The sequence below is a fragment of the Vanacampus margaritifer genome, chromosome 15, assembly GCF_051991255.1.
Source record: "Vanacampus margaritifer isolate UIUO_Vmar chromosome 15, RoL_Vmar_1.0, whole genome shotgun sequence".
In the NCBI taxonomy this organism is placed as follows: domain Eukaryota; kingdom Metazoa; phylum Chordata; class Actinopteri; order Syngnathiformes; family Syngnathidae; genus Vanacampus; species Vanacampus margaritifer.
Window position 1 is genome coordinate 7,461,167 of NC_135446.1, and position 25,499 is coordinate 7,486,665.

The following is a 25,499-nucleotide window of genomic DNA, read 5'->3' on the forward strand; positions in this document are numbered from 1 at the left end:
GCCGTTTGACTGACGGCCGCCGCGTGAAAGGCCTCGAGCTGAAAGGATTAGATTGGCCTTGAATGGCGACTAATATGCACTGACTCTCACCCGGGAGCCTTTGATAAGCTGACGCAATTAAGAGGGAGCGAGAGAGAGAAGGCCACAGTTGGATCTGTCGCCGCTGCTGTTGCTGCTGATGATGTGTGGGTGATACATTTCATCACGCAGCCCCCTCTTTGATGAGCTAATCCGCTCTCTTGTTGCAGATGAGGTCAACACAGGCCACAGAGGTCTCCAATCAAGACGGACTGCCAATTATATACTCGCTGGTTTGATTATCATCTCATATGCTCCGTGAGACAAAATCAAAATGCTGCAGAAAAGTTTGACTGCTCAGATTTTTTGGGGGTCGTAATTCTGACTCATGGAAGTCCCACAATTCCATGTCCGTCAAATACAAGTGTAAAAAAAAAAAAGGTTTGATATGATTCATGTGTTACAAAAAAATCCACTGCGTTTAGTCCAGCTCGCAGCCAATTAGTATAAATCTGTGCATTACCACACACGGTAAGCATGGAAAAAGCCAGAAATACTTTGCTAATAGCCCCGAGCTGTGTGTGCTACCGTGTCACACTCTAAATGACACACTTCTCCATGTGGAAACACACACGCAGTGCTGCTATCATTATGAGTGCTGGTCCACGTAGCACAAACGCGCATGGGAGCGCCCGTGGGAGAGTCATTACCTGGCTCACTGGCCGTGACCCCACTGTGGAACCACACACACACACACAAGCGCACACACATTGTGGAGCATTAGGAAATCCATCCCTTCCATCAGTGAGTAGAAAATGACACTTAAACTCAGTTTAAATAACGTCAATATGTCAGTATTAGCCGCCACATGCATTGACCTGACCTCGCATCCTCACCATCATGTCCTTGTCATGCCGGCACTCATAATGTGCCATGGTGAGGTTTGGAAGCCAAATCACACACACATACGAACACGCACACAAAATGAGTCCAGTGAGGGGAGCGAGCTAATGGAGACTTTGGTGTGCGGCGCGCTTATTAGGCCATTTGTTTGGCACGCTAGACACCATTGATGTCCCTGAAGATGGCGTTAAGGTCGCGTCTTGGCTGTATGACTCAACTCCATCTGCTTGGGAAACCATTATATTAAAAACAATTTTAAAATATCTAGCTTATTGGAAAAGTATTTACTTTATACATAGGCCTATTATATGATGATTAAATTTCTTAGTTAGACTAATCACATTTTAGAATTTTAACTAATCACGATTAACCACTTATATAAAAAAGCTTATCAGCATTTTTTGCCCACCAAATTTGAAGAGCACCTGTTACATGTTAATTTAATGTTATGAGGACCACCCGCGTTACCTGCATTCAAAATTAAAAGTGGGATTAATCTGCAGTAATACATTAATAATGCAATATTTTTTTTGTGATTAATAAATAAGTTAACGCTTTAACTTTGACAGCATATATATCTATATCTATCTCTCTCTCTCTCTCTCTCTATATATATATATATATATATAAGGGGTGTCAGCCAATTAACATTTTAATTGTAATGAATCACATGGCTTCAATAGTTACCTCAGGATTAATTGCACATTTTATATCAGTTCTAAATGTATAATAAAATGTACAATAAAATATATTTTTCCTAAGTTTTCATACTCTTGTTAACATTAAAATGGGAAAAAAAATTTACTTATAGAAATATGTCTGAATCATTTAGTAATTGATACAGTCATGTCATAATAATTCATAAAATTGAGTTAAAATTAAAAAGATGTACTGTTTTGTGAAAACAAGTGATATTGATTTGTGCTGAGGTCATCTCTGCCACTAGATGGAATAATTGCATTTGTAAGACGTTGGTCATATTAAGAGCTATCTAATCTTTAACATTAAGTAACTTGTGAAATTCTGCAAATTTTTTAAATTGTAAAATACAACTTGACCCCAGTCTCCACAAATATATGCATTATTATTAGATATATTACTGCTAAATCTTGACGTGGACATGTCTGCTGCGTTGCGACTGGAATTCCTACAGCACAGGCTTTCCAAGTAAGGGGCGGTCAATCAATATCAAGTTTAAATTACTCAAAATTAACACACTAATATGTATCCATCTATCTATCTACAAATATCTACAAATATATATATATATATATATATATATATATATATATATATATATATATATATATATATATATATATATATATATATAAAAAATATGGATGTGGGATGTAAATAGTGTACTTGAATGCACCAAACAACAGTACAAACATATTGATCACCTTGTATGAAAACCAAGATGGCCATTATACACACTGTATGCAAACACAGTGTGACCTCTGATATTGATTTTTGCTGCATGGTTTGGAATACAATACTCATAAACGTGATTAAATATCTACACGTCGGCGATTATGCATTTTAATGGTCAAATATTAACATGATCAATACAATACTGTCAGTTTTCCTCAGAGTGATCACTTTTATTTACTCCGGCAATATTTTCCGCTCTATGCCATCCGTCAGTCCATCACTCAAGGCGGATGAAACGCAACCGCCGCTTCACATCACTTCGTTTAACTGTCATCGAGCCCCCCTGCCTCACCAAAGCCCCCCCTCCCTCCCACAATATCAAGTCATCGCTGAATCGCTGTCTCATGCAGTGTGTGCGTGTGCGCTTCCAAGCAGACACTGAGCGATGGACCTGACTTCAAAGTGTGTGTGATAGAGACTACATGTGTGTGCGTGTGACAGTGACAGTCGTGAGGCAACCAGGAGTTGCACGGCGCTTCGTTCCATCCTGACGCCCCTGTCACTTCTTTCCCTTGTTCCCTTCCCTCAGCAAAAGGTGGAGGGTGGGGTGGAGTTGGGGATGAGTTTACAGGTGACACCAGGTGCCCCCTCGACACTACCACCTCCACTCTGGGGACAGCCATCCTCGCTTGGGCATACATCAGACCGTGAGAATATATATATACACAATGAGACACCCATGAATGGTTGTTTGGACTGCTAAGTGTGTTTATTTAGCTGATGGTTGAAAAAACTCCCCTTTAGGAGCTCTTTTTGCCGACAAAGCACGCAAGTGTTTGATTCCAGCCTGACCAAAGACAATTAGTCCGTGGTGGTTTTAATTAGCATAAAGTCGCTAATGAGCACTGGTAGCAGAGGTAACGGATGAGCACGAGCTCAGAGACACGCGGTGGCGGCCGCGAAGAACAAACATCCAACGGTTCTGCCAATTAGTTTTTTTTTTCTCCGGCAGAAAAGGTTACTCATCTGACAGCAGCAGAGACGTCCCAGGAATACGTTTTCAAGTTGGGAGACTAGAAGAAGCTTGGCAGCATGAATTGCAAGTTTCATTCCGCCATTTTGTGTGTTTATGGGATTGTTGGAGTGAGCTTGCGCATTTGATCACCGGCACTTTGATTACACCTGCTGTTGTTTGTCTTTTCATATCCATATATCCAAAGTAAGATTTTAAGGCTGTTTTCTGTTGTTAGTTTGGGCAGAAGTGTCTATAAAATGTTGGTTTGCTATCCGTTTCACAAACAAGAGGACCACTTCAAGTCTGGGGGAATCAGTGCTTGAGATTGTCTGTGCAAGGAAAATTTCAAGCAGCGCATCAGATTTGCTCTTTAAATGTGGCCAAATGAAGCCAAGTGGACAGAAGGAGATAAGAAGAACGACTGGAAACGTATATACGAGCGCTTTGGGAATATTCTCGGGCCAAAGGGAGAGCTCAGTGGCCTAGTGGTAGAGTGTCTGCCCTGAGACTGGGAGGCCGTGGGTTTAATCCCTGGCCGGGTCATACCAAAGACTATAAAAAATGGGACCCATTGCCGCCCTGCTTGACACTCAGCATTGAAAGGGTTGCAATTGAGGGGTTAGATCACCAAATGATTCCCGAGTGCGGCTCCTGCTGCTGCTCACCGCTCCCTCAGGGGATGGGTCAAATGCGGAGAACGAATTTCGCCCCACCTATGTGGGTGTGACAATCAGTGGTACTTTAACTTAGCTCCAGATCACACTAACTAAGCGTTAGTTATCACTGCATTAGCATCACTTGAGAGCGACGGCGGACGGGCCTGAACATCCGTGCTCAATACGCCCACAATTCAAGTTGGGCAAACGCGCCGTCCAATCTGTCTGCCTGTCACGCTTGACGGCGGACTAGACGGCCTAGTTAGCCGCTGGCATGACTGACAGCTGACAGACTGGCAAAAGAACGGCCCTTGACGAAGCATATGGGCAGCGGAGACTAGTTGGTGTATGGATGGATGTCAAGGAGAAGAAGAGTACGAATTAAGCATTTCCAAGCATGGAGCCATTTTCTAAACAGCTCCTCCTTTCATTTCTTGCCATATTTGTTGAAGTTTTCAAACAAAGAGAACTAGAATAAGGCCCCGTCCACATGAAAGCAAGTTTCAATGTATCCTAACAAGTTTCTCACCGTTTAGGCCGTTCGTCAGCACGATGGCGCGGGTTCGGAGCTTGAAACCGATCACTTTTGAAACCGGGCTCCAGAGTGGAAAGATTTCAAAACGCGCCCCGTACGCACCCGTCTGGACACCATATGCAGGATACTCCTCCAATGATGACGTAACGGTCGCAGCTCGATGACGACGCATTGTCGAAGATTGCATGCGAACCGTCAGTCTGTCAACAACAATGCCGGATAGCCGTGTTGTAGTCGTTTTGCGCAGCCTCCTTAGCTTGCTTATGCAGCAAAAATATTTTCCTTCTTTTTTTTCCCACGTTCAACAAGCGGTGTTGTACTTGAATCACCCGCCATCGTCACTTCTCCTGTGTTTGTCTTTTTTATGTTGTTTGTCGTCTTCGCTTCTATGTGTACGAGATTTGTTTGAGGAACCAAGCCGGCTTTGCTTCCGTCTGGACAGGGCCTAAGTGTGATAGCTTAATGCTAACAGATAATAAGAAACACCCAACCAATAGCATCTATGTGTGTGTGTGTTATTGTAATAACTTACAGACAGACAATACAATCAAACTCACAGGCATATATTCTTCATCCTCTGAAAAGTGGAGGTGGGGAGTGCACGTTCACACACATTCAAAGTCAAAGCAAGAAGGGAGTGTTGAGGGCCGTTCTACATAAACGCCGAGTGCTTGTCAAGGACAATGACTTCACGCATGCACACACACAGCACCCATTCCTGTTGATTTCCTCCCTATTGATTGGCTTTCTCCTCTTCCCCTCGGCCCTCGCAGCTCCCCTCGCCGATCTATAGAGTAAATAAAGCCTATCCTGAGCCCAAGCCAAGAAAAGGCTGTTTACGCTCAAAACTGCTGGGGTGATTTCAAGGTTGATTGGGAAACAGCAGCACAACGATCCGGGAGGACATTTTTAAGCAACTCGCCGCTACCCTTCCCATCCTTAACCCTTTGTGGAGGGGTAACAAGATGACATCTGAGACATGTACAAATAAGCAAAATGGTATCATTTTGTACCCGTATTTGCTTTACTGTCTTGTACAGCCACAAATTTGGTGTGTATGTGTGTGCGTGTGTGTGTGTGTGTGAAGTGGCGGCTGAGGAGATGAGCAGATTCTATCAGGCTAAGTGTGACAGGCCAATCTCTGGACGCCCATTTGTTGTGTGGCCAGAAGCATGTCCAGGACGTTAATAGGCTTCTCGCACGTGCTACACAAACACTCACTCACTCAATCACACGCACACGTTCACCAACACTTTTAAAAGTGCAGAATTACAATTTTGCACCCAACAGCACTCCAGGCCTACAGAGAGCAGCATTGCCACCAGTAGACCTTTCATTCATTAAGTACCAAAACAACAATGAGGTGGGGGAGGGGGTTGTTGGGATTATTCCATTCCAGAAAATCTAACTAAATTGGAAGGTAGCTAAAGCAGTATTTTCCAAACGATGCCCATTTCAGACACCCAAAATAATCAAATACTGTATTTTACATAAAGAAAAGTGCTAAAATAAATATCTTGAATTTTGCCGTGTTTCTCGTCTTCTTATCAAATTTTAACTTTGTATAAATGGTGATCCCACAGACGGCCTATTCGACTATGCAGGCCTTTTTTTCTCTCTCGTTCTACTCGACAGCATTCGAACAAGTTGGGACAACATCGTCACACATCCTGTCTGAAGTTGTGCCTTCAAAATAAAAGCATAAAGTATAAGTATACAGATGCACCACATTTTCTTTGAACCTTTTATCTTGAAGGCCTGACTTGACAGAATGTATTGCGTTGTGTAGCTTACATGAAAACCAAATTTCTTACCACAACATAGCATGAAGATGCTGCAAGAAAATAAACACATTTTACACTGTTTCCTAAAAATTTTACTGGTGCTTTTGATCTCACCCTATTCACGTCTCAACCCCTTCTTGGCGTGCATCCATCTGTCTATTTGTGTAGTCTTTGGATCTCGTCTTTCCTTGCACCTCCAGTTTTCGGTCAATATGCTCCTCTCGTCCATCCCTGCCCTCACTGTGTCCTCGCAGCGCCAACAGGGATGGAGGTGCTAAATGCAGGCCACTAACACACACACACACACACTCACACACAACCAGGCGCACATGCTATACCCGAGGGCTAGCACTGACACGAGAAAGCCATTTTCAATTTACAGCCGAGTGGGAAATCAAGCGCCCCACTCCCCACCCACTCCAGCAGAGAGACGGGAGTTTGACAGCTGGCGGCGAAGAGTGCGAATGTGCGCGACAGATGGAAAGACGACGGCGGCGGTGGATGGACCGGCAAGTTGAATTGGGGATAGACTGGAAAGTGAACAGCTTAGTGTACAAATTGGAACGTTTACATGCTGTCACCAGGTTCACCTTGCTTGATGCTATTGATGCTAAGTGTGCTAACACTTTTCTCACTTTGTCAATTAGTTTGCCATTAGTTCATGTTTGTTACCTAATTGTGAAAGTACCTTGCATCAAATCGTTTTTCCTTATTCAAATGGATAGAAACGCAATTAATTTGTTCCAGCTCCACAGTAACATAAAAAAAAAAAATTTGGTGGTAAAAATAACAACAAAAAACAAAACTAATGCGTTGTCCCTTCTTGTTCTTCTTCTTCTATGGTAGTTGGCAAACCAGCTTAATCGCTCTTTACCGCCACCAACAGACATTATCATTGCACTGAAAGGAAACCAATGTGAATTGATGGTGACCAAATGTTGTCAAGTTTGCTGCTGCCATCTAGTAGTGGGGCCCAAATTGTGTCTCATATCTCAATACAAATAATCAAATAATCATCCAAGGTTGTTGTGTTTCCCCCCTAGGGGGCTAATACTAGCACTCCCATTCAGTTCAATGAGGAAAAATGATCTGTTTGAGTATTAAGTCATGGTCCAACTGACCTTTGGTGTCACCGATGAGTACCGCAGTACTTACGTGTTGTGCAGGACACACCAGCCGCAGTGAGGGTCTCCCGATCCGAGACATTCGCTGCAGGTGGAGTATTGACTGCAGGCTTCCACTGGCATCCTGGAAAGCTACAAAAAACAGGAACAATGAATAAAGTCCTAACAGTCATGAATTCTCCTGGTATTAGGATGTAATCAAACTTTTAAAAGGAAAACTTAACTCAAGAGTTCATTCTATGGAGGTAAGCCCCCCCCCCCCCCCCAAAAAAAAAAAAAAACATGCAATTGCCATTTAATATGTACAGTATATGATCATTCTTTGAGTTTGTGTAAGAATAATAACCGACTGCCTTCGTCCTCTGTTGACCGAGAGCCAAGGGCCAGGGGCAGAGCTGTTGCCTGTTCTTGTTACCACGACAACAGCATCTGGCATTAACAGGAGTCGCCAGTCCTTTTTGATTAATGAGCCGTCACCGGGCGGGTGACCGCTGTCGCTCAGTCGCGACAAAGCAAGGCCGGGTCGTCACGAGGTTGCGAGAAAGGCCTTGCGCTTTGGAGGTTGTTGTTTGAAATTCTGCAAAAACATCTGTTGTGATGGATTTCTACAGGGGGGATACTAACTTTATCGCCAAAGCACACAGCCCGGCACAGAAACTGTTGGGACAAACGCGCCAACCGTATCTCAGCACACTAAATCAATGCTACTTCAAGTTCAAGGTGTCTGTTAAACGCAGACACAGCAGATGTCACACACCTAACTGTAGAAACAAAAAGCTACACTCCACTACTCGTTCGTCTCTATCCACAGACGCACATGCGAGCTTACAGCTGAGTGGATTCTGGATTCGCAGGGGGTGTATCTCCTTGTCAAAGTCAAGACGAATGCTGCGTGTTATTACGTGAAAAACAATGCGGGTGCATCTTAGTATGTTGAGCACGTGTGCGTGAAGCAACCGGTGTGTTTCGCCCCTTCCGCTGCTCCAAGGCCTATTTGCATTCGACAGATAAAGGGAATGAGCTTGAGATGGAATCGCAAGGCGAACAAGTGAGGCTGATGCTCAGTGCACACGAGGGGTCCGACACTAAGAGGAAAAAAAGGCCATTGTGTCGCTGGTGTGTGTTGGCGGTCTTATCACGAGTGGCTATGAAACCCAAATCTCCCGGCACGCTTGTACCCGCGTCACCTCATCCTGGGCTTTGTTATGCCAAGAGCAGCCAGTCAGAACCGCCACAAACAATGGCGCCGTATCTTTCTAATTTAACACTTGGTCGCTGGCAGATGTGCCCACTTGAGGGCACACATTCAGATGCCCCCAAAAGTCAACTCTCGGGTCCTGAGCTTGGGTCTTGATATCATTCATTTGACGCTGAGGTTCCTATCACATAACATTTTTTGCCCTATCAAAAACAGAGGGCGTCTTTGCGCCACGGAGGCATCCACTGCGCTATCAGATCATAGCAGGCATAAACACCCTCCTGCCATTACAGCCAGCACTCTGCCTGCCTTCTTTATGCACAGTAGGCAGAGATGGAATATAATCAGGCTTTTAAAAGAAGGGAGGCCAAGATCACACTTCAAGTGCACTTGAGGAGGGTAACGACGTGGCGTAATGGTGCTGTAATGCTGAAAAGTGCGCAAGATTGAGACAATTCCACTTTGTGTCTCACTCCTGACATGATTCAGCTGACCTGTGGCTCAACCCGCACAGGGAGACATGATCATCTATGAAATCTTCTTTATCTCTAACATGTAATTAAACACAATGCACCTGCAGCAAAGCACCGGAAGTGATACTTGTATCTCCTCCGTGAGGCAGCTTGTGACTGCCGTGCCGGGTAGCGAGCGTGCAAATAATAAGATAATGAAGTTAAATGTAGGCTATGTAATGTACCAACAGCCCCCCAGCTGTGCACCTAATGTATGTGTAGCGCACGTCTCCAATTAGATATCTCACTGTTATGCTCATTACTGCCGTAGTATCAGCTACAATCACAGCCAAATGATTATTTATATCGGCGGCGATGGACTGGAATAATAATGGACGAGTTCAATGCGCTGCTATCACGAGAATTAATCAGCAGCCACGCTTCCATCCACGCTGATATTAACTCTGCTACTCTTGTTTCACGCCACAGTCATCAAATCCTCTCAAACTCACCAAAGTCACTTCATGTCCACTGTATATTACACATTCAAAACAACCACCACATGCCAATGCCTCAGATTAACTTCAAATAAAGTTCAGATGGTCTAGTATGTCGTCTTACAGCCCAAAGAACTTCCATAGCATCAAAGGAATCTAATCTTCAGTCAGAAGAAAAAAATAATTCCCAAGGCATTAAATACAACATTGAAAACAATGAAGGGAGTCAACATCAAGGGGACAAAATATGGCACAACTGAGGCATTACCAAAAACTGGACATCCCTCTCAAATTGATGAAAAGCCATGGAGCCTGCCAAGAGCCACATACCAACATTGAAGGAGCTGCAGGAATTTCTGGCAAGTGTTAGCTGTAACATTTGTGGCATATGGCTGGACTATGTGCAGGGTAGCACGAAGGAGAATCCTTATCTTACAAAGAAAAACCTCCAATCCTGGAAAAAAATTTAAATGTGCACTTGAAATCTTGCTAACTCGTGGAAAAATGTATTGCGGTCTGATGAGACGAGGTTGAACATTTTGGCCATAATTCCAAAAGGTACGTTTAGTGCATGGTTGGAGGGAATTATGGAATAATTATTAACAGGTCTAAATAGTGTCAGCGCAAAACATTCTGATAAAAAGCTTTTTTTTTTGTGTGTGTGAAAAGCCTACTAGAACATCTGAACTTTACTTGGGACTAATCAGAAGCACTTTAAATGGTGAAAAATGTGTGCTGACTCCCATTGAACATGAATGTGATTGTTAATTCTGAACACATACCCAGTTGTAGGAGGGGGTGTACACTACACACTCAGTAGCTTATTTTTACTTTCCTTCTGATAAATATTTATTGTTTTCTTCTTTTGTTATGTTGTTACAGGTTATACTGTAGGTGACATTAACGATAGAAAAAAACTTTGAAAATGATTGGTCTTGGACTTATTTTTCCATCACAAAAAGCTGGCATTTGAACAGGGGTGTGTTGACTTTTTATATACACTGTATATACTGTAGTCCTAAGTAGGAAGTAGGAAATGAGTGAAAGAATCCACGGCCCAGGTCTCTCCGCTGTGTCCACGTCCCCGCAGTCACGCTTGAAGCACCACTCCGTCCGCCAAGCGTTTGTTTCATATCATAAAGCGGCTTAACGGAGCGCACCCGGCGACCGCACGTGTATTATTGTTTTCGCTTGACGTCCTGGAAAGGTCAAATAAGAAAGGCATCCATCCCGCCATCGAGACTGTCAGGCCGTGACAAACGATTGGAACGGGATCAATCGGTTTGAGTTATCTTTCCGCTCAAAGGTCGCTTGAGTGTGAAGATTTCCCATTTAGCTTTGTTTTCCCTCAGAAGAGGCTAACCATCAAGAAAAGCCTACAAAACAATGGAGTGAGGTTCCTGAGGTTGGAAAAGTTAGCCCCTTAATTTCAGTACCTTTACACTCAAGCGTTGACGCGTTGAGCTATCTCAACAATTTTGTTGTTGTGCTACACTGGGCTTGCAGTAGGTTAGCTCTGGGCCACAGTTCTAACTGTTTTCTTGATGTTTCCAACCATGATTACTCTCCAAATGTTCATCTTGGAAAGTTTTCCCACAAGGCTTGATCAACTAAAATATTACTCGACGGTCACACATCTGCATCGTAATCAGGTCATAAACAGCAGAGAATTTTGACATTCTCCGCTCATAAAATATCTGGACAATGACCTTCATCTTGTGCATTTCGACCGCGTCAGACATTCCGCAGGTATCGCCTCATAAAGCTCCCGCGTTCGCTTTGGCTTTCAAAGTGTGTGTGAAAGCAGTTTCAGCTGGTGCGTATCTGCCGAGGGAAAATGAGTTGAGGGAGCACACAATGAGAGGCCATTAAAGGGAGGACAAAAGGTAAAACTTCCCGCTTTGAGTTAGCCGACTCGAACGTCGCCCGCTTTCCGGCTTGACGCGTTGCCGCTTGTGTTCCGCTTCCTTGTTAGAGCCAACTGGGACGCCACATCGAAACACCTTCACGAGTCTAGCAGAAATTAAAGAATACATCCTGGCACTAAACAGCCTTGATTCTGCCTCAAATTAGTTGCGGGATTTCTCTCGGGAGATGGAAGCGGTTGACTTTGAACGATCTCACCCCAGTACAGTACACATTCTCAATAATTCACACTTACAGATCTGCATTTGCTACACGGAATATCAATAATTGAGCGCAACCAGCGCGGCACTGAGCAACAGCTTGTACAGCGAATGTGAGGCAGCCCTACAGCTACCAAATATTTCCGGTATGAGGGGCAGTCACATTTGACTCACAGACTTCAAAAGCCTTTCAAGAGATTATATTTGTATCATGAGTAGGCCCACAAAAAAAGCCTCAAGAAAGCCATGCCCGATGCGAAACAGGAAGTCTGTCATTGTGGTTTAAAGCCACCATTTTAGGGTCATCTTGGCATTTTGTACATGTCCGTCACTTGTCCAAGAGGTTTTGTCCGATTGCTACCTCAGATGCTGGACTTTCCCTACAAGATTAACTTGTCTGTGTCGAACCCACTGCCCCTCCTCTCCCTACAGGCCTGGTCTCACTGAATCCGACGAGGCCGTGCTAAGAACAGCGGGGGTGGAGCTCAATCAACCTGCTCTGTTCTCTGCCTCCTGTTGCGGGCCGCTTCTCCGTTCCGTCTTCAAATGCTCTCCCAGCATCTGGGTCCCGGGTTCGGACGCAGCATGGAGTCTCATCATATTGATGGCTCAGGATGCTTTTAATTCTGTTTGGCACATCAGTACTGCTAGTCCGTGTCTGCGTGCACGTAAAGTTGATCATACTTCTTGTGAGTGTGTTCTTTTACTGTTGTTTGAGTATTCCCAGCTGCGCTTCCCAAAACACTTAGGAAGGAGTGCGGCTTTAACTAGGCTAATAGACTAATTACTTGGAAGCCACTCCCACTGCCAAACTGGACATCCACAATCACTTAGTGTTTATTTTTCCAATATGCACTAATTAAAGTGGCTAAATTTGTAACACAATATGGGACGTAAGGGAATAGAACAAAAACGGAAGAGAAGGAAATTAAGAAATGGTAATAATTTTAATGCGATACAGTGTCTTCTTCTTGGAGCCCAATTACGGATGCTAAACCGAGAGAGGAGTAAGGAATCTAATTTTGCTTGTTAACAGATTTGAAGAACTGATAATTGGATTCCCTGACAAAACGGAATACGAAATGGACTTATTCCACTCATTCCCAGTCTCTGCCTTGGCATTCTCTCCATCTTTCTGCCTCAAGGTCTTCATTTTGATCTTTAACCCAATTCCATTCTGATCTTTAATGTTATCTCTATAATTTAGAAAATATATTTGCAGAAAAACTCTCACAGGCACCAAAACTCCAAAGCTAGAGTCTCTCAGTGTGACTGATTAGGACCACTGAGAGTAACATGGACGCTGAGTCACACAGCTCGCGTGTCCACAGACTTTGCGTGGCGCTATTTTCGCCCCGATGTAGGTATCCACAGCCTCTCAGTGCTGGCGTCCATTAGGCAGAGTGCTGCTATTTCGCTCCACATTTCAGCCTCCAACAGTGTGAACAACACAAATACCTTCCTCTCTCCCTAATACTCAACCTTTTTACTTACTCCAGCTCACATAATATCATGTCTATATACCAACACAGGCAATTTTACCTGTCGACCTATGACAATGAGCATCTTACCTGGTTCTCGGACATAACGTAGAGGTAGTGGTGATCCGAGGAGAAGGCCATGTCGCGCAGGACCGGTCCGCTTTCCACCGCCTGCACTGTCTCATACCGCAGGGCCCGTGAGGAGCCGTCCACTCGGATCTGAAAGAAAGCACAAGCACATATAAGGAACGTATAATCGCACATTTTACTTGTTATGCCGCTTAAGTCGAGGTGTTATTACGGACCCTACAACAACAGAGGATTGCCTGAGGGATAATCCTTGGAGGGACTTTCTCGGTGGATTTGGGGATTGGATCGACAAAAATACTTGTTGTTGACCCATGCTACATCCAAGGAAAAGAAGTTTCAACACATGGTTTGTATGGCATCACAGTAAACAAAGAGGAATACCTCAAGAAAACCATTAGGTGCATATGGCCTGTATGTGGCTGATTCCCTTATTACAGTTCGCTTACCCAGCAATAAATCATGCTGATTGTTCCAAAAGCAACCCAATGGCCGCGATTCTGCATCCTCCCAACCGCGTCGGCACATACTCAAGCAGCATTTGAGCACCCGACGGACTATGAGGTTGTGGACAGGTGTGAAACATTGCCTTGTTAAAGTTTTGATGACTGTGGCTCATTTCTTCTCTGTGGGCCTTGCAAGTAAGCGGCAGGAAGATAATTGGACAGGAAGCAGATGGTTGCACGGGCAGGTGAGTCCCTCCAAGATTAATTACGATACACGCCCGTGACAACACTCTTTCTTAGTCATCATAGCGTTACCACGTCCTCTTCTGACGGCCTCGCAGCTCGTTTTATTAGGTTTTGGATGTCAGACAGTTTAATTCATTCGACAATAAGATAATAGAAAGAGCAATCCATGGTTGCTGGGGAATTTAAAAAGAAAGCGGCCGGCTTATTATCCCTCAAACTGACTGCCGGAACACAAACGAGTCACAGGAGAGAGCTGCATGTCCAGCGGGAAGCCACACTGGGACTACACTGGGTAGAAAGACGGATTCAAATGCCAGTAGACTAATAAGCAGCAGGTGTAGGAATTTTATAGCAGTTATAAACACTATTTTATAGCAATGAAGCAAGTTGCAAACTATGTTTACGTCTCTCCCCTTCATTTCCTCGAAGGCCAACGATCGCGAGCCGCCATCCATGTTTGATTGTCATAATTAATATATCCTACCATTAATGTTTCATCAGCCTACAATCATTAAAGCAGCCACGGCGGTGGTAGCCAACATTATCTGATTCCGTTTCGACGGCAATGAAGAGGATTAGCCGCTCTATGCTAAATGGATTACAATGCTAATCTCCGCTATCACATTAGCACGACACAATAGACCTCCGCTGCTGGGCTGACTTCATTTTGCCTCAGAGTGGTTGGGGAAGGTGAGAGATCCGTTTAGCCCCTGATTGATGCCTACTAATGAGCATAAACACGTATGGAAAACACTGAGGAGCTCTGCGTGGCTGGATGATAGTGATGCTCATCCCGAGGAGAGTGCGCTCTGTGACCAGACTGTGTGGGAGACACTCTGACCATCCACTGTATCCCCCTTGTGGTAGAAGGAATAACTACACAAGCATGACTCACAAAAAAACAGAATGCATCTCTTTCTAGGCCTTCAGAGACTAAAAGTGCAGAATGTGTGACATACTAACAGAACAAAAAAAACAAATGACACCACTTGCGCAGATGTCCATTTTTAGCCTTCAATGGGAATAATAAAACTACGGCCTGAGTGAGTGTTTCATCTCACGCTCAGCGGGTCTACCAGCGAGCAGAAGGCGCGATGCAGTCAGGGAAGCCATTCTGGTGCGAAAGCCACGGGATTACCCTCTCGCTGCGTCTACATTTTGGCAGCGAGCGCCATAAAAGGCACAGTAGAAACTTCCTCAGACTCTGCGCGGAATCAATTTGTCACGGGCTCGGCGCGACGCTGAGCCGACAACCAAACAATAACCGTGGAGAGGGAGGGTGTGCTTGCTCGGCAATGGAATATGGATTCTCTGGAGCTACAGTCGCAGAGTTATGCAGTGTGCGCAGTGTGGCACAATGGCAGCTAACACCTTCATATTTAGAACACACACAGAATAGAGTGCCGAGTGAAATAGCACTGTGCTCTGACCTGAGGCCATGTGACTGCGGTGAGGTGCGTGGGCTGGAGGGGAATGCCATCCAAGGTCATGGATGGGAAAAATGGAGGAATGTCACCCAGGTGCACACGAGTTTGCATTGTTGCAGCATTAACACCCTTAAAAAGTGTCCTTGCGCCCTTTTCGAGACCGCATCGTGGTCATGAAAGCTTGATGACTGTTCCGAGCATCTTTGCCAAGCAAACACAGCACATCAGTCAAGTCGACGACAGGGAGGAACACTGCCTGTGAAGGAGACAGGAAGGAAAAGCAACACATCGCCGCCACGAAACCACGACGTGTCTCTTCACACGCGCCATTCATTCCGACAGCGATACAATAGCGGTGGTCTGATTGCCAGAATTTGTCCGGCTCAATAAAAATACATGGAGAAAAAAAAGCTTTGATCCATTTCCCGGCGTCAATCATGACTGGAACAAAAACTCTGTTATACTGCCTACGTGTAGCTCCAGGCAAGATGGACTCATGGCTGATTTGACATTAATCTGAGGGTAATAGCGGCTATGTGTCACACTATTGCTCGTAAGAAATAAAAACGGAATCCAGCACTAAAGCTGGGAGGCCGATGGAGCTGCAGGTGTCACTGTAATAATAAGTAAGCACTTTGTATATACTTTTGTTTGAGGTTGCTCATAATGCAGTTGGCAGAAGACGCTTGCTTGCTACTATGCAAGTCTGCCACACCGCAGGACTTTAATCATGCCTCTCCTCCTATTAAAGAAAAGTCATTGTCACTGAGCAAATGAACGAAACATTGCCAGTGGAAGCGAAGAAGAAAATCTGACCTTTACGGCTGTTATTTACAAAAGGTAAAAAAAAAAAAAAAAAATAGAGGTGGGAAAAATTCAACCAGACAGGTAGATGTGAACTTATGTTGCTTCCATCTCATCTGGGATCTCACACCAAGCCAGCGAGAGCTGTGGGGGGAACCCCCGGCTCGTTGACTGACCGCTGTGGCATTCAAGGTGCGTTGGTAGTTAGCCCCCAGGTCCACGCGGCCTGCTAATCTAACCCCATCCACCTGCTGAGAGCTGCGGAGAAGAAGGAACCAAAGTGTTACCGTGAGGGCTGATGGTGTTGGACGTGAAAGGGGACACGTGTCTGGAGGCTTCCCAACTCATTTCTCTCTCGGCCTCGCCCTCCCTCAGCTCCAAAGAGGTGAGTGGCAGGTCCGCCTGTTATCGCAGCCTCGGAGCTTCGGGAGCAGGCGGCGCGGGTGGTGTGTGTGTGTGTGTGTTCTTCACATCTCTCCATTGTGCCTGTCTATCTCCTTCCAGCACAGGTGTGAGTGTGACTGGACCACCTGCAGGTGCACGGATGCTTCGGCAAGGAAATCATTTTCCATGTTCAACGTGTTAATTGTTTTAATGCTTTTCCATCTTTCTAGAGAGAAAAGCACTGGAGATGGTTTCCTAAGTCGTGAAATGGAAGAGCTCCATTGTGCCAAATGCAAAGTTTGGCTTGGTGTTTTTGGAGTTGGCAGAGACACCGAGGACAATTCGGATAATTTTATGCTTCCAACTCTGTTGGAAAAGTTTGCGGAAGGCCCATTTTTGTTCCAGGAGGACCGTGCCTTGTTTGAGTTTGATGGAACATAGTGGAGCAACTTGAGAACACCGTCAAACACCTTTAGCAGGAACCAGAACGGTGGTAACAAGGTCTCACTTCTGGAGGTGGGGAGCTAAAATTCACAGTAACACTATCGCATTCACCAGACTTCTTCTTTGGCACAATTTACGCAATTCCATCAAGTAGCCTATGTCTCTTTCTAAGCTATTCCGCTTTTACCCAAAAACACCTTTTCACTGTCTCATTAGATTCACAGTAGGATGTTGTAGACGACAGGTAGCAGCCTTCATTTGATGCCGACCAATATCAAAATTGTGTTTTTCTTTCAACCCAATTATTTCCTTTGCTGTTACGCTGTTACTTGAGTTGCTTGCTTGAGGCAGCGGCAGCTACTGGCTGGGCCTACGGGACCCCACGGAGAAGGCAAGGGTATAATTTGAGGCGCGCATTGCCACCTGTGTCTCTATTAGTGGAGCAACCTGGTGGCCGTGCTCCAGGAGCGGCACACAGGCCATTATGGTTTTGTGACCGCGGGCCGCCGTGTGAAAGTTAAAAGGCTTTGGGAGCCATTAAACAAGTCAACACTCTCAGCAATCTCCGGAGAATCACAGGCGCCAAACAAACCCTTTAGAATCACGAGTTGGCCTTTCAGGCGACACAGCAGGCACGGGTTCTAGACGTCGTCATTCTGAGGTGTGTGACTGACTTGAGCAGCACGAACCACCAAGCAAGTTAATGTACAGAAACGTGTTTCAAACGTGGAATATTGCACTTGCACTAGCGATCACACTGCTACGCATGGATGAACTTTCCGCAGGCGGTCTCGGCCAAAGTGCTTGCGTTCAGACCAAAAATGCAAATCAAAATAGTTTGCTTTCCAACCATCCTTCCACGTTGACTACATCCTGCCTTCCTAGCCGCCACTTTGATGCAACGTAACTAGAGGAGGATCAGATTTTCTTTTTGAAGTAGAATCCGTGACCCCTAATGACCTGGAGATGTGCATGCAGGGAATAGGAACAGGAATGTTGCATGTTCTGAAGTTCTTCTGGTGATGGGCTTTGATCAGAAAATATCCCCAGAAAATACTCATCTTCATGTAACGATGTCTCGCCATAGCTTTATCTCCATCAGACCATCAATCAACAGCTCACTCAGACAGGATGCTGAGTCTGTCTTGGTCAGATAATGACCTATTGACATCCCGGCATCAGCTTTAGTAAGAAGGTGAGGGCATGACTAGACCACCCAATTGCTGACTATCTCTGCCTTTTGCAGCTTATCGGACCGGCCTTTTGTGTCTGCTCGATACTAATTCTGCGTGTGTTTACCAGGACATTTTTTGCGCTTCATCAAGTTCAAGGGTGTCATTGATTTCATTCAAGATAAACATAAATGTACATGCTCAGAGAAAATCTTGAGTAAATACACACTGTCCAATTTATGCCGTTGAACAAATTTAGAAGAGAAAGTTTACTGAAGACAGATATAACAGGGAAGATCTGTGTGTGCGTGCGTGCGCGTGTGTGTGTGTGTGTGTGTGTGTGTGTGAATAATAGATGGGGAGCCAAAGCCCAGACGCTGTCTGAGAGCAGCCTGGATCCTGTTACCACACACTGCCATCAGGACAACTCTAGAGACACACACGCACACACACATGCGTGGTGTACACACAAACACAGAGATACCCAGTGACCTTTGTGCACCAATTTCCAATACTGCTATCACTCAACTGTCCTACTTTTAGTAACATCCAATTATTTTTAAATTTATTTGGCACACTTGCACAATATCAGCGATATATTCATTTATTTATCTATTTATCACAAGGAATTTGTCATCACAGTCACAACCCGTCTGAGAGACATGAAAAATATCAACGACCGACAAAGGGAAAGAGAACGGAAAGCCTGGCAGTCCGCTAATTAGTGCCCTGAGTTTCTAAGACGAAAAAAAAAAAGGAAACATGAAGAAGCATTGTCTATACAAGGCTTGAAAATATTAATCTTCGGTAGAGAAGAGCCAAGACAAGCATATGTTGGCAATATTCAGACAAGTTGCACTCAAAAATAATTGATACAAGAACCGATAGAGAAAGGAACAAAGTCTACTTTCTTACCTGTCTATCTTTCTAACCGAACATTTGGTTTGGGGTACAGCAGTACCTAATATAGTGGTTTGTATGTACTGAGCTCACAGCCAGCCGCAAAGTCATTAAGTGCAAATTTGTTCGTAGCTGTACGTCGACCGCCTCCCATTCACTCGCACACGCTGGTGATTTATGACTTTGCCTGCAAAGTTTCTAATTAAAAAGAGAAGCCCCTCGTAGGCAATTCCTCAGAGATAAGCAGGTGTGGATTCCTGTGTTCTCCGCGCGTAGATCCCCCCGTCGCCTGCCCCGAGGCCACTTGATTCGTCTTTGTATTCCTTCCTCGGCGCTTCGGTTTTCCTGCTTTTACTCCGTTATTAAACAGGCTGGCACACCGCTTGGACCGTTCGAGCCGTTTCCCCCACTGAGGTGCAAAATTGCATTGCTGGCACAGCGGCGGGCGGCGGCTCGGGTACAAAGCGAAGCAGAGAGTGAGGAAATGGGAAAAAACAAGAGGAGCGACTGCGGTAAAGCCCCCAAAGGCATGAGTTGATTCACCGAGCACAATAACAATAGGAAAAATAAATCAACAGAGAAGAAAATAGTTGGGTTGCGTTCAAGCCTTCAAATACTTTCCAACAAATGCCATTTACTAAAATTAGCGCCTAGTTATCAAGGGCGAATGTGAGTTTCACACCCATGCATTACACCATAGCACATACGCAATGTTTAGGGCTTCACAGTGCAGCTCAAATGAACAAGCGTGTTGTTTCAGCACGGTCAACAAATAAAAGGAGCGTGCAAGCTTGCTACTCACAATACGTCAAACGGCTACATTCCAATAATCTTGTCACATGTATGTTGAATGAGATGACAATTAGAACATTGGGAATATAAACACTAACAAGTTGTTCTGCTCGGTGCTGTGGTCACACCAGAAGCCATAATTTTCGTTTTGATCAACCTCCTGCAAGAGGTGGTCATTCGTTACTTTCACTTCGTTAAGTTGAATTTTGTGACCAAGCTCAATGTATTCATTTTTTACGTCATATCAAAACACAATACTCACATAAATCATTTCAAAATTTTGGCCACCATTAATGTGGCCCATTTTCTTTATCTTCTTGAGAGGGGAAGAAAATTTGTAGTTGCACAAGTGTGCACACCCTCATAACTGTGACGTGACTTTGTTCAGAAATTGAAATAGCAGTCAGTGTCCGCCCCAAAACTTCAGGTTTCTGCTAAAAAGCAGGGGGAAAAAATGTCAGGAAAGCTTACTAGAACACCTGAACTTTATTTGGCGTTACTTTAAATGGTGGCATCTGTGGACTGACTTTCATTTTCGAGTTTGAAGGTGATTGCTTTGTTCTGAGCACAGTCACATCTGAATTATAAGAGGGTGTGCACACTTGTGCAAACACATCATTTCAGTTATTTGCCTTCCTGTCTTCTCAGTAAAGAAATAAAAGACGTTTTCAATTGAGTTGAGCAGTTGTGCAAAAGTCTAGAATTTGAAGAGGGGGGTGTACACTTTTTATACCCACTGTAATTACTCAACCTAATGTCATATCTCTATGTTGGATGTGTGGCTTTAAGGGGCGTGGCCTAGTGAGCGCTATTATGAGTTAGAGGTTGTAACTTGTAATTTTCCTTGCGTGAATACAAACAGAACCACGTCACTGTTTACCTTCCCATCTTGCCAGCCTCCATTTTGTATCCTTACCAAGGACTCATGTCAACAACCAAGCCAGCCACAAAGACAGAAAGCGACGGCGGGAACCGCGACGCCCCACCTGCCGCCCGCCGGATAGACGGGGCTGTAAGCCGCGCTAGCGCTTGAAGACAGATAAAAGTTCATTCTTTCTCTGGGAGAGACACACACAGACACGCAGAGGATAGAAAGAAGTGTAAGAGGATATTCCGTGAATGGGGACTGTCAGCTGGCGTTGTGCAGAAATCCTCTTATACCTCCAAATTTCAATTAGGTGGGGAAGCGCTCCGCTGGGGTGCGCCGTGCTCATTGCGGCGCCACAAGTACAAGGTGAACGAGGAGGGATTTGTCATGCCGGTGACAGGCCCGCTCCACCTTTATGATTTAAAGAAGCAAAATAATAATAATAAAAAAAACTGCGCGCTCTCTTAACAGACTGCCAACTGCATTTTGAGTGACAACGGCGGCACTCAACGCCACTCCAGTGTTCATCCGGCACTGTCGCAATTGGGTTTGTTCCACCGCGTGGAGTTTGAACTTCGTCTGGCGTCCGTATGACAGCCGCAATTACGTCGCGCGTCAGCCTCTCCAAACCGACACCGACTTACTGTAATTACAACGGCCCACGCAGCTGCGCATTTTCACGCAGCTGCGCATTTTCACGCTGCGCTTTCGCTTAATTTGAAGCGCGACCGCCGCCGTTGCCTGTACAATAGTCGGCTGTGAATGTGCAAACTTCGATCAGGCGAAGGTGTCCAATGGGTCGTTGTTGCGTGAAGCTAATAACTGCCAGTTGGTTGCGTGTACACCAGAAACATGAGCAAAATTCTGGACTGAAACGCTACATGAAGCTTTCACAGGTTTGGGCTAAGGCTAGGGCTGTCAAAATTAATCAATTAATCGACAAGTAATAGATTATCAAATCAATCGACAACTATTTTAATAATCAAGTAATCGTCTGGAGCCATTTTTTTATTTAAAATGGTCCAAATCCTCTGATTTCAGCATCTCAACAGCAGTTCACTGATTTCTGTAGTTCTTGATGCAAGAAGACTGATTATCTTCTGTGTTTAATCAAAATAAGACATTTGCAACATCTGTTTTTACTTTGGAAAACAATGACGGAACCGGTAACATAGTACAACTCCCTTTTTTCACCATACGAATACAAAGTACGAAATGACCACCAATCACTGGTTAATAAACAATAATCAGGGAAGAAATGCTTTTAAAATACACTTTAATTCAAAATTAAAATGAAGCCGATTAGTCGACTAAGTGAATCGATTTCTAAAAATATTCAATAGTGACAGCACTTGCTAAGGCCATACTAGTTTTGTTGCATGTATTCCAGAACCCAATCAATTTGATACCAATTGACAAGAGGTGGGCAATTTTCAAAATGTTGCTGGTTTGTCATTTGTAAGCTCCTCGGGCACTCTTCCATCATTGTCAGTCCACCATTTTTTTTTCAAGCCAAACCCAACTGGAATCATAAGACAGTCATTTCGTTTTAACCACATCACCACCTCCACCTCCAATACACCTGATTCATATGATCATCTCATCAGCTAACTCTGCAGAAGCCTGATGACGATCCTCATCATTAGCAGAGGAAAACATCTAAAACCTGCAGGACTTTGGCCCTCGAGGACTGGGATTGACCACCCCTGTTTTAAACTGACAGACAGAGATGTGCATTCCGTCAATCGTCAGCAAAACGAGGAGTCCGTCAGTGACGGACTGAGAGGTCAGTCGGTGCTTGACCTGTTTAGTAACGATTTCACTGACAGACGAAAATCCACTTCCGTCAGTATTTAGTCCATCATATTTTTCAAGTTTCTCTTCATTCGCCAGCAAAATGGGCTGATGGACCACCTCTGTAAATGACAAGGTCTCAAAATGGCATCGGAAAACACTCAATATTGGAATTTCCTTTCTAAAGTCTTGGCATGTTCCATCTTTTCCCGCCTCGCTTTCCCGTGTGTCAGGTCCCGATGTGGGTGACATGATCATTGATCTGAATGCAGGTCAAAGCGGCTTTATGAACGCACTTCTGCAACTTCTAATAATTAGCCTGCATGTCTCCACTCGTTCTTAATAGTTACCTTTACTTTCAATCCTTCAATCAAACCCCTTTTGAAACAATCGCTTCTTTTCTGACTAAGCAGCTTCTCTTTCCCAAAACTTCACGTCGTCTTTCTCATCCTCTCACCTTACACCACTCCTATCACTCCCCCCCTCCCCCCACCTCCCTTTTCTCCAGTCCCAGCTTCCTAGCCGGCTTTCATCCTCCCCAGGTTAGATTACTGCAAAGCACTGCCTGTCTGCCAGCATTCCTGAAAGCTTTTCATCTCTGCTCTGATTCATCTGGGGTGGGGGTGGGGGGGGCGCGAGCCAGGGAAAGAGAGATTCCAGAGCCCTTCCGTGGCTAACCTGCACGGCACACTGCAGTACGTGGGCTGATGGGAAATATCCCACAGACGTCCACGGGCAGCTCAGAGGGACAAACCTGGCATATGATGCAAAAGGCGAGAGTACACGCAAGAGTCGGCATATCATCCAAACGCGCATGTTTAGTCAAGTCATCACGCTACACACGGCATAACAAGAGTCAAAAACTTCCCCCACCAAGAAGATTAGGAAAGCGGCTGTCTGCCATGTTTCCCACAGACGTGTTTGCCCAAACAGCTAAATCTGGATCGACTCTGTCAGCATACAAACGAGGAAGATTGAAGTGAGATCCCTGCAGCAAACTTCCGGAAAATGCAAGTTGGGAAAGACGAACTTGAGGCTCTCCACCGGTCACATTGTAAAGTTCAGATGGGAACTTTCACTGGTTCTTTTCACAGCCTTTTCTGCTGAATGTGGAAGGAGGTCTAATCCATTCAAAATGGTCTCTACTCTTATACCGTCTTGGCTCAGCCAAGCCTATATGAAAATGTGTGAGCTGATGGTCTTAACTGGTTTCAACTGGATAAGTGCGCCAGTGTGCAGATCGCTAGGAAGACACCAAGCCTGGGCGGCCTAGCTCAGGTCACCTACAGTATCTAATCATTAAGAGGCCTAAGCTAACAACATTCAGATCTCATTAGTCTGTTGATTATTTTTGTAAATTGGCAATTAGTCATCAAGTCCCTCAGTGAGTTGCATCAAGATGAGCTATGTGACTCTACAGATTCAGTGCCCTCAAAGTATTGAGGGCACGCACCCCCAAAGTGATATTTATGGACCTGACAGTCTTTCCTGACCCGGATCACCCTCGCCCTTTCATTTTCCCGCTGTCACCGCTTTATGGATGTTCAGCCTCAGCTTTGGCATTGATGCTGCGTTCTTCTGCGTGCGTCGGAAAGATAACACTCCGCCACACAAACTAACATCCCATTCATCGTCTCTTTCATCATTCCAATGCAGGAAGTGTCTTGCATAATGACTAAATCACCGCTTGTGTTATTATGACGTTCACGTTCAGAGCCGCGGCGCCAAGCTGATTTATCGTTTTTCTGAAGCGCCCACTTGAGCTGAGCGCGCGGGTTTACGACGACGACGACGTTGTTGGCCGACGAGACAAAGAGCGGCCTTCGACGATAAGCGTGCAAAGACGACTGCGAAAGCCGAGCTCGGAGAAGCTCGATCCCTGCAGAAGTTATTTACAAATGAGTCATCAACTGTAAAAGCCAGGAAGCACATGCACGTCGTTCTCAGTAATTGAGACACAGGCAAGTTCTGTTCCTTCGTGCGTAGCGGACTCCGAAGATAGGAGGTCTTTACGCTGCTCCATGGAAAATTAACCCTGGAGAACCCAAGAACCCTTTTCTTCTTTGGAAAATTATGAATTATACATTAAATGACTGCTATAAGTTCGCTGAACACCAAAATATATGTTTTTTCAATTTTAACCCTTTATTCCCTAATTTAGGATTAGGGCGAAATTTGACCCTTTTTTAGGGGTATCATTTCGAAAAATCTGAATAACAAAAATTGTCAGTAAACTATTTAGAATTTAAGAAAATAATCAATCAAATACACAGCTACATTGAACAATAGATTTTTTTGGTTTTATTTGTTGCATTTTAGAACTGGATTTTGAATGAACAAACACATTTTGGCCAATGGAAACAAGAACATAGGGACAAAATCACTGCTGGAAAAAAAAAAGGTCTTTGTTATTTGAGTAGCAGAATTTATAGGGGACAAATTTGACCCCGTGGGTTCTCCAGGGTTAAATGGCACGCTTCGTCGTTGGGATGCTTGAACGACGATAGAACCGTGGAGCCAACGTGAAGGAAAGATTTTGTTGGCATGCGCATGAACAATCGCAATAGTCTATTGAAATGAACATTAATCATAATATTAAGTCTAATATGGTTGTGCAGTCTTTTGATGAGACAACCAATGATGTTATTGGACAGCTGTGTTTTGCTACAAATTCCCTCATTTGAAATTCATTTCTTTTGCTCTGCTGGAAAACTGTCAAGTCCACCTTCTGTGGGCTACTGGATGTACTTTCCCACTGTCCCTTGACTTCGCACCTTCACAAAAGCTTGAGGCGTTTGGGGGTCACAGGGGGTCTTTCTTCCACGACAGCCAAATATGTGTGGGTCTGGGGGACAGAGAGTGGCAAGTGGGGAGATGCTTCTAATAATACGCCATAACCGCTGAATGTGACAATCAGGTCAGACAGGTGTGAGAAATATGTGAGTGCAGTAAATATCACAAGTGTGTGTGTG

The 25,499-nt window shown here is 44.7% G+C and overlaps 1 protein-coding gene across 1 annotated transcript in view; it reads right to left on the minus strand.

Annotated features, from left to right (window-relative positions):
- Positions 1-25,499, minus strand: part of plxna4 (plexin A4) — a 152,270-nt gene that overhangs the window by 41,972 nt on the left and 84,799 nt on the right. The window contains exons 5-6 of the mRNA XM_077543793.1: positions 13,254-13,382; positions 7,441-7,541 (exon numbers count right to left, since the gene is read on the minus strand). Coding sequence (XP_077399919.1) covers positions 7,441-7,541; positions 13,254-13,382 — 230 coding nt within the window. The remainder of the gene's footprint in view (positions 1-7,440; positions 7,542-13,253; positions 13,383-25,499) is intronic.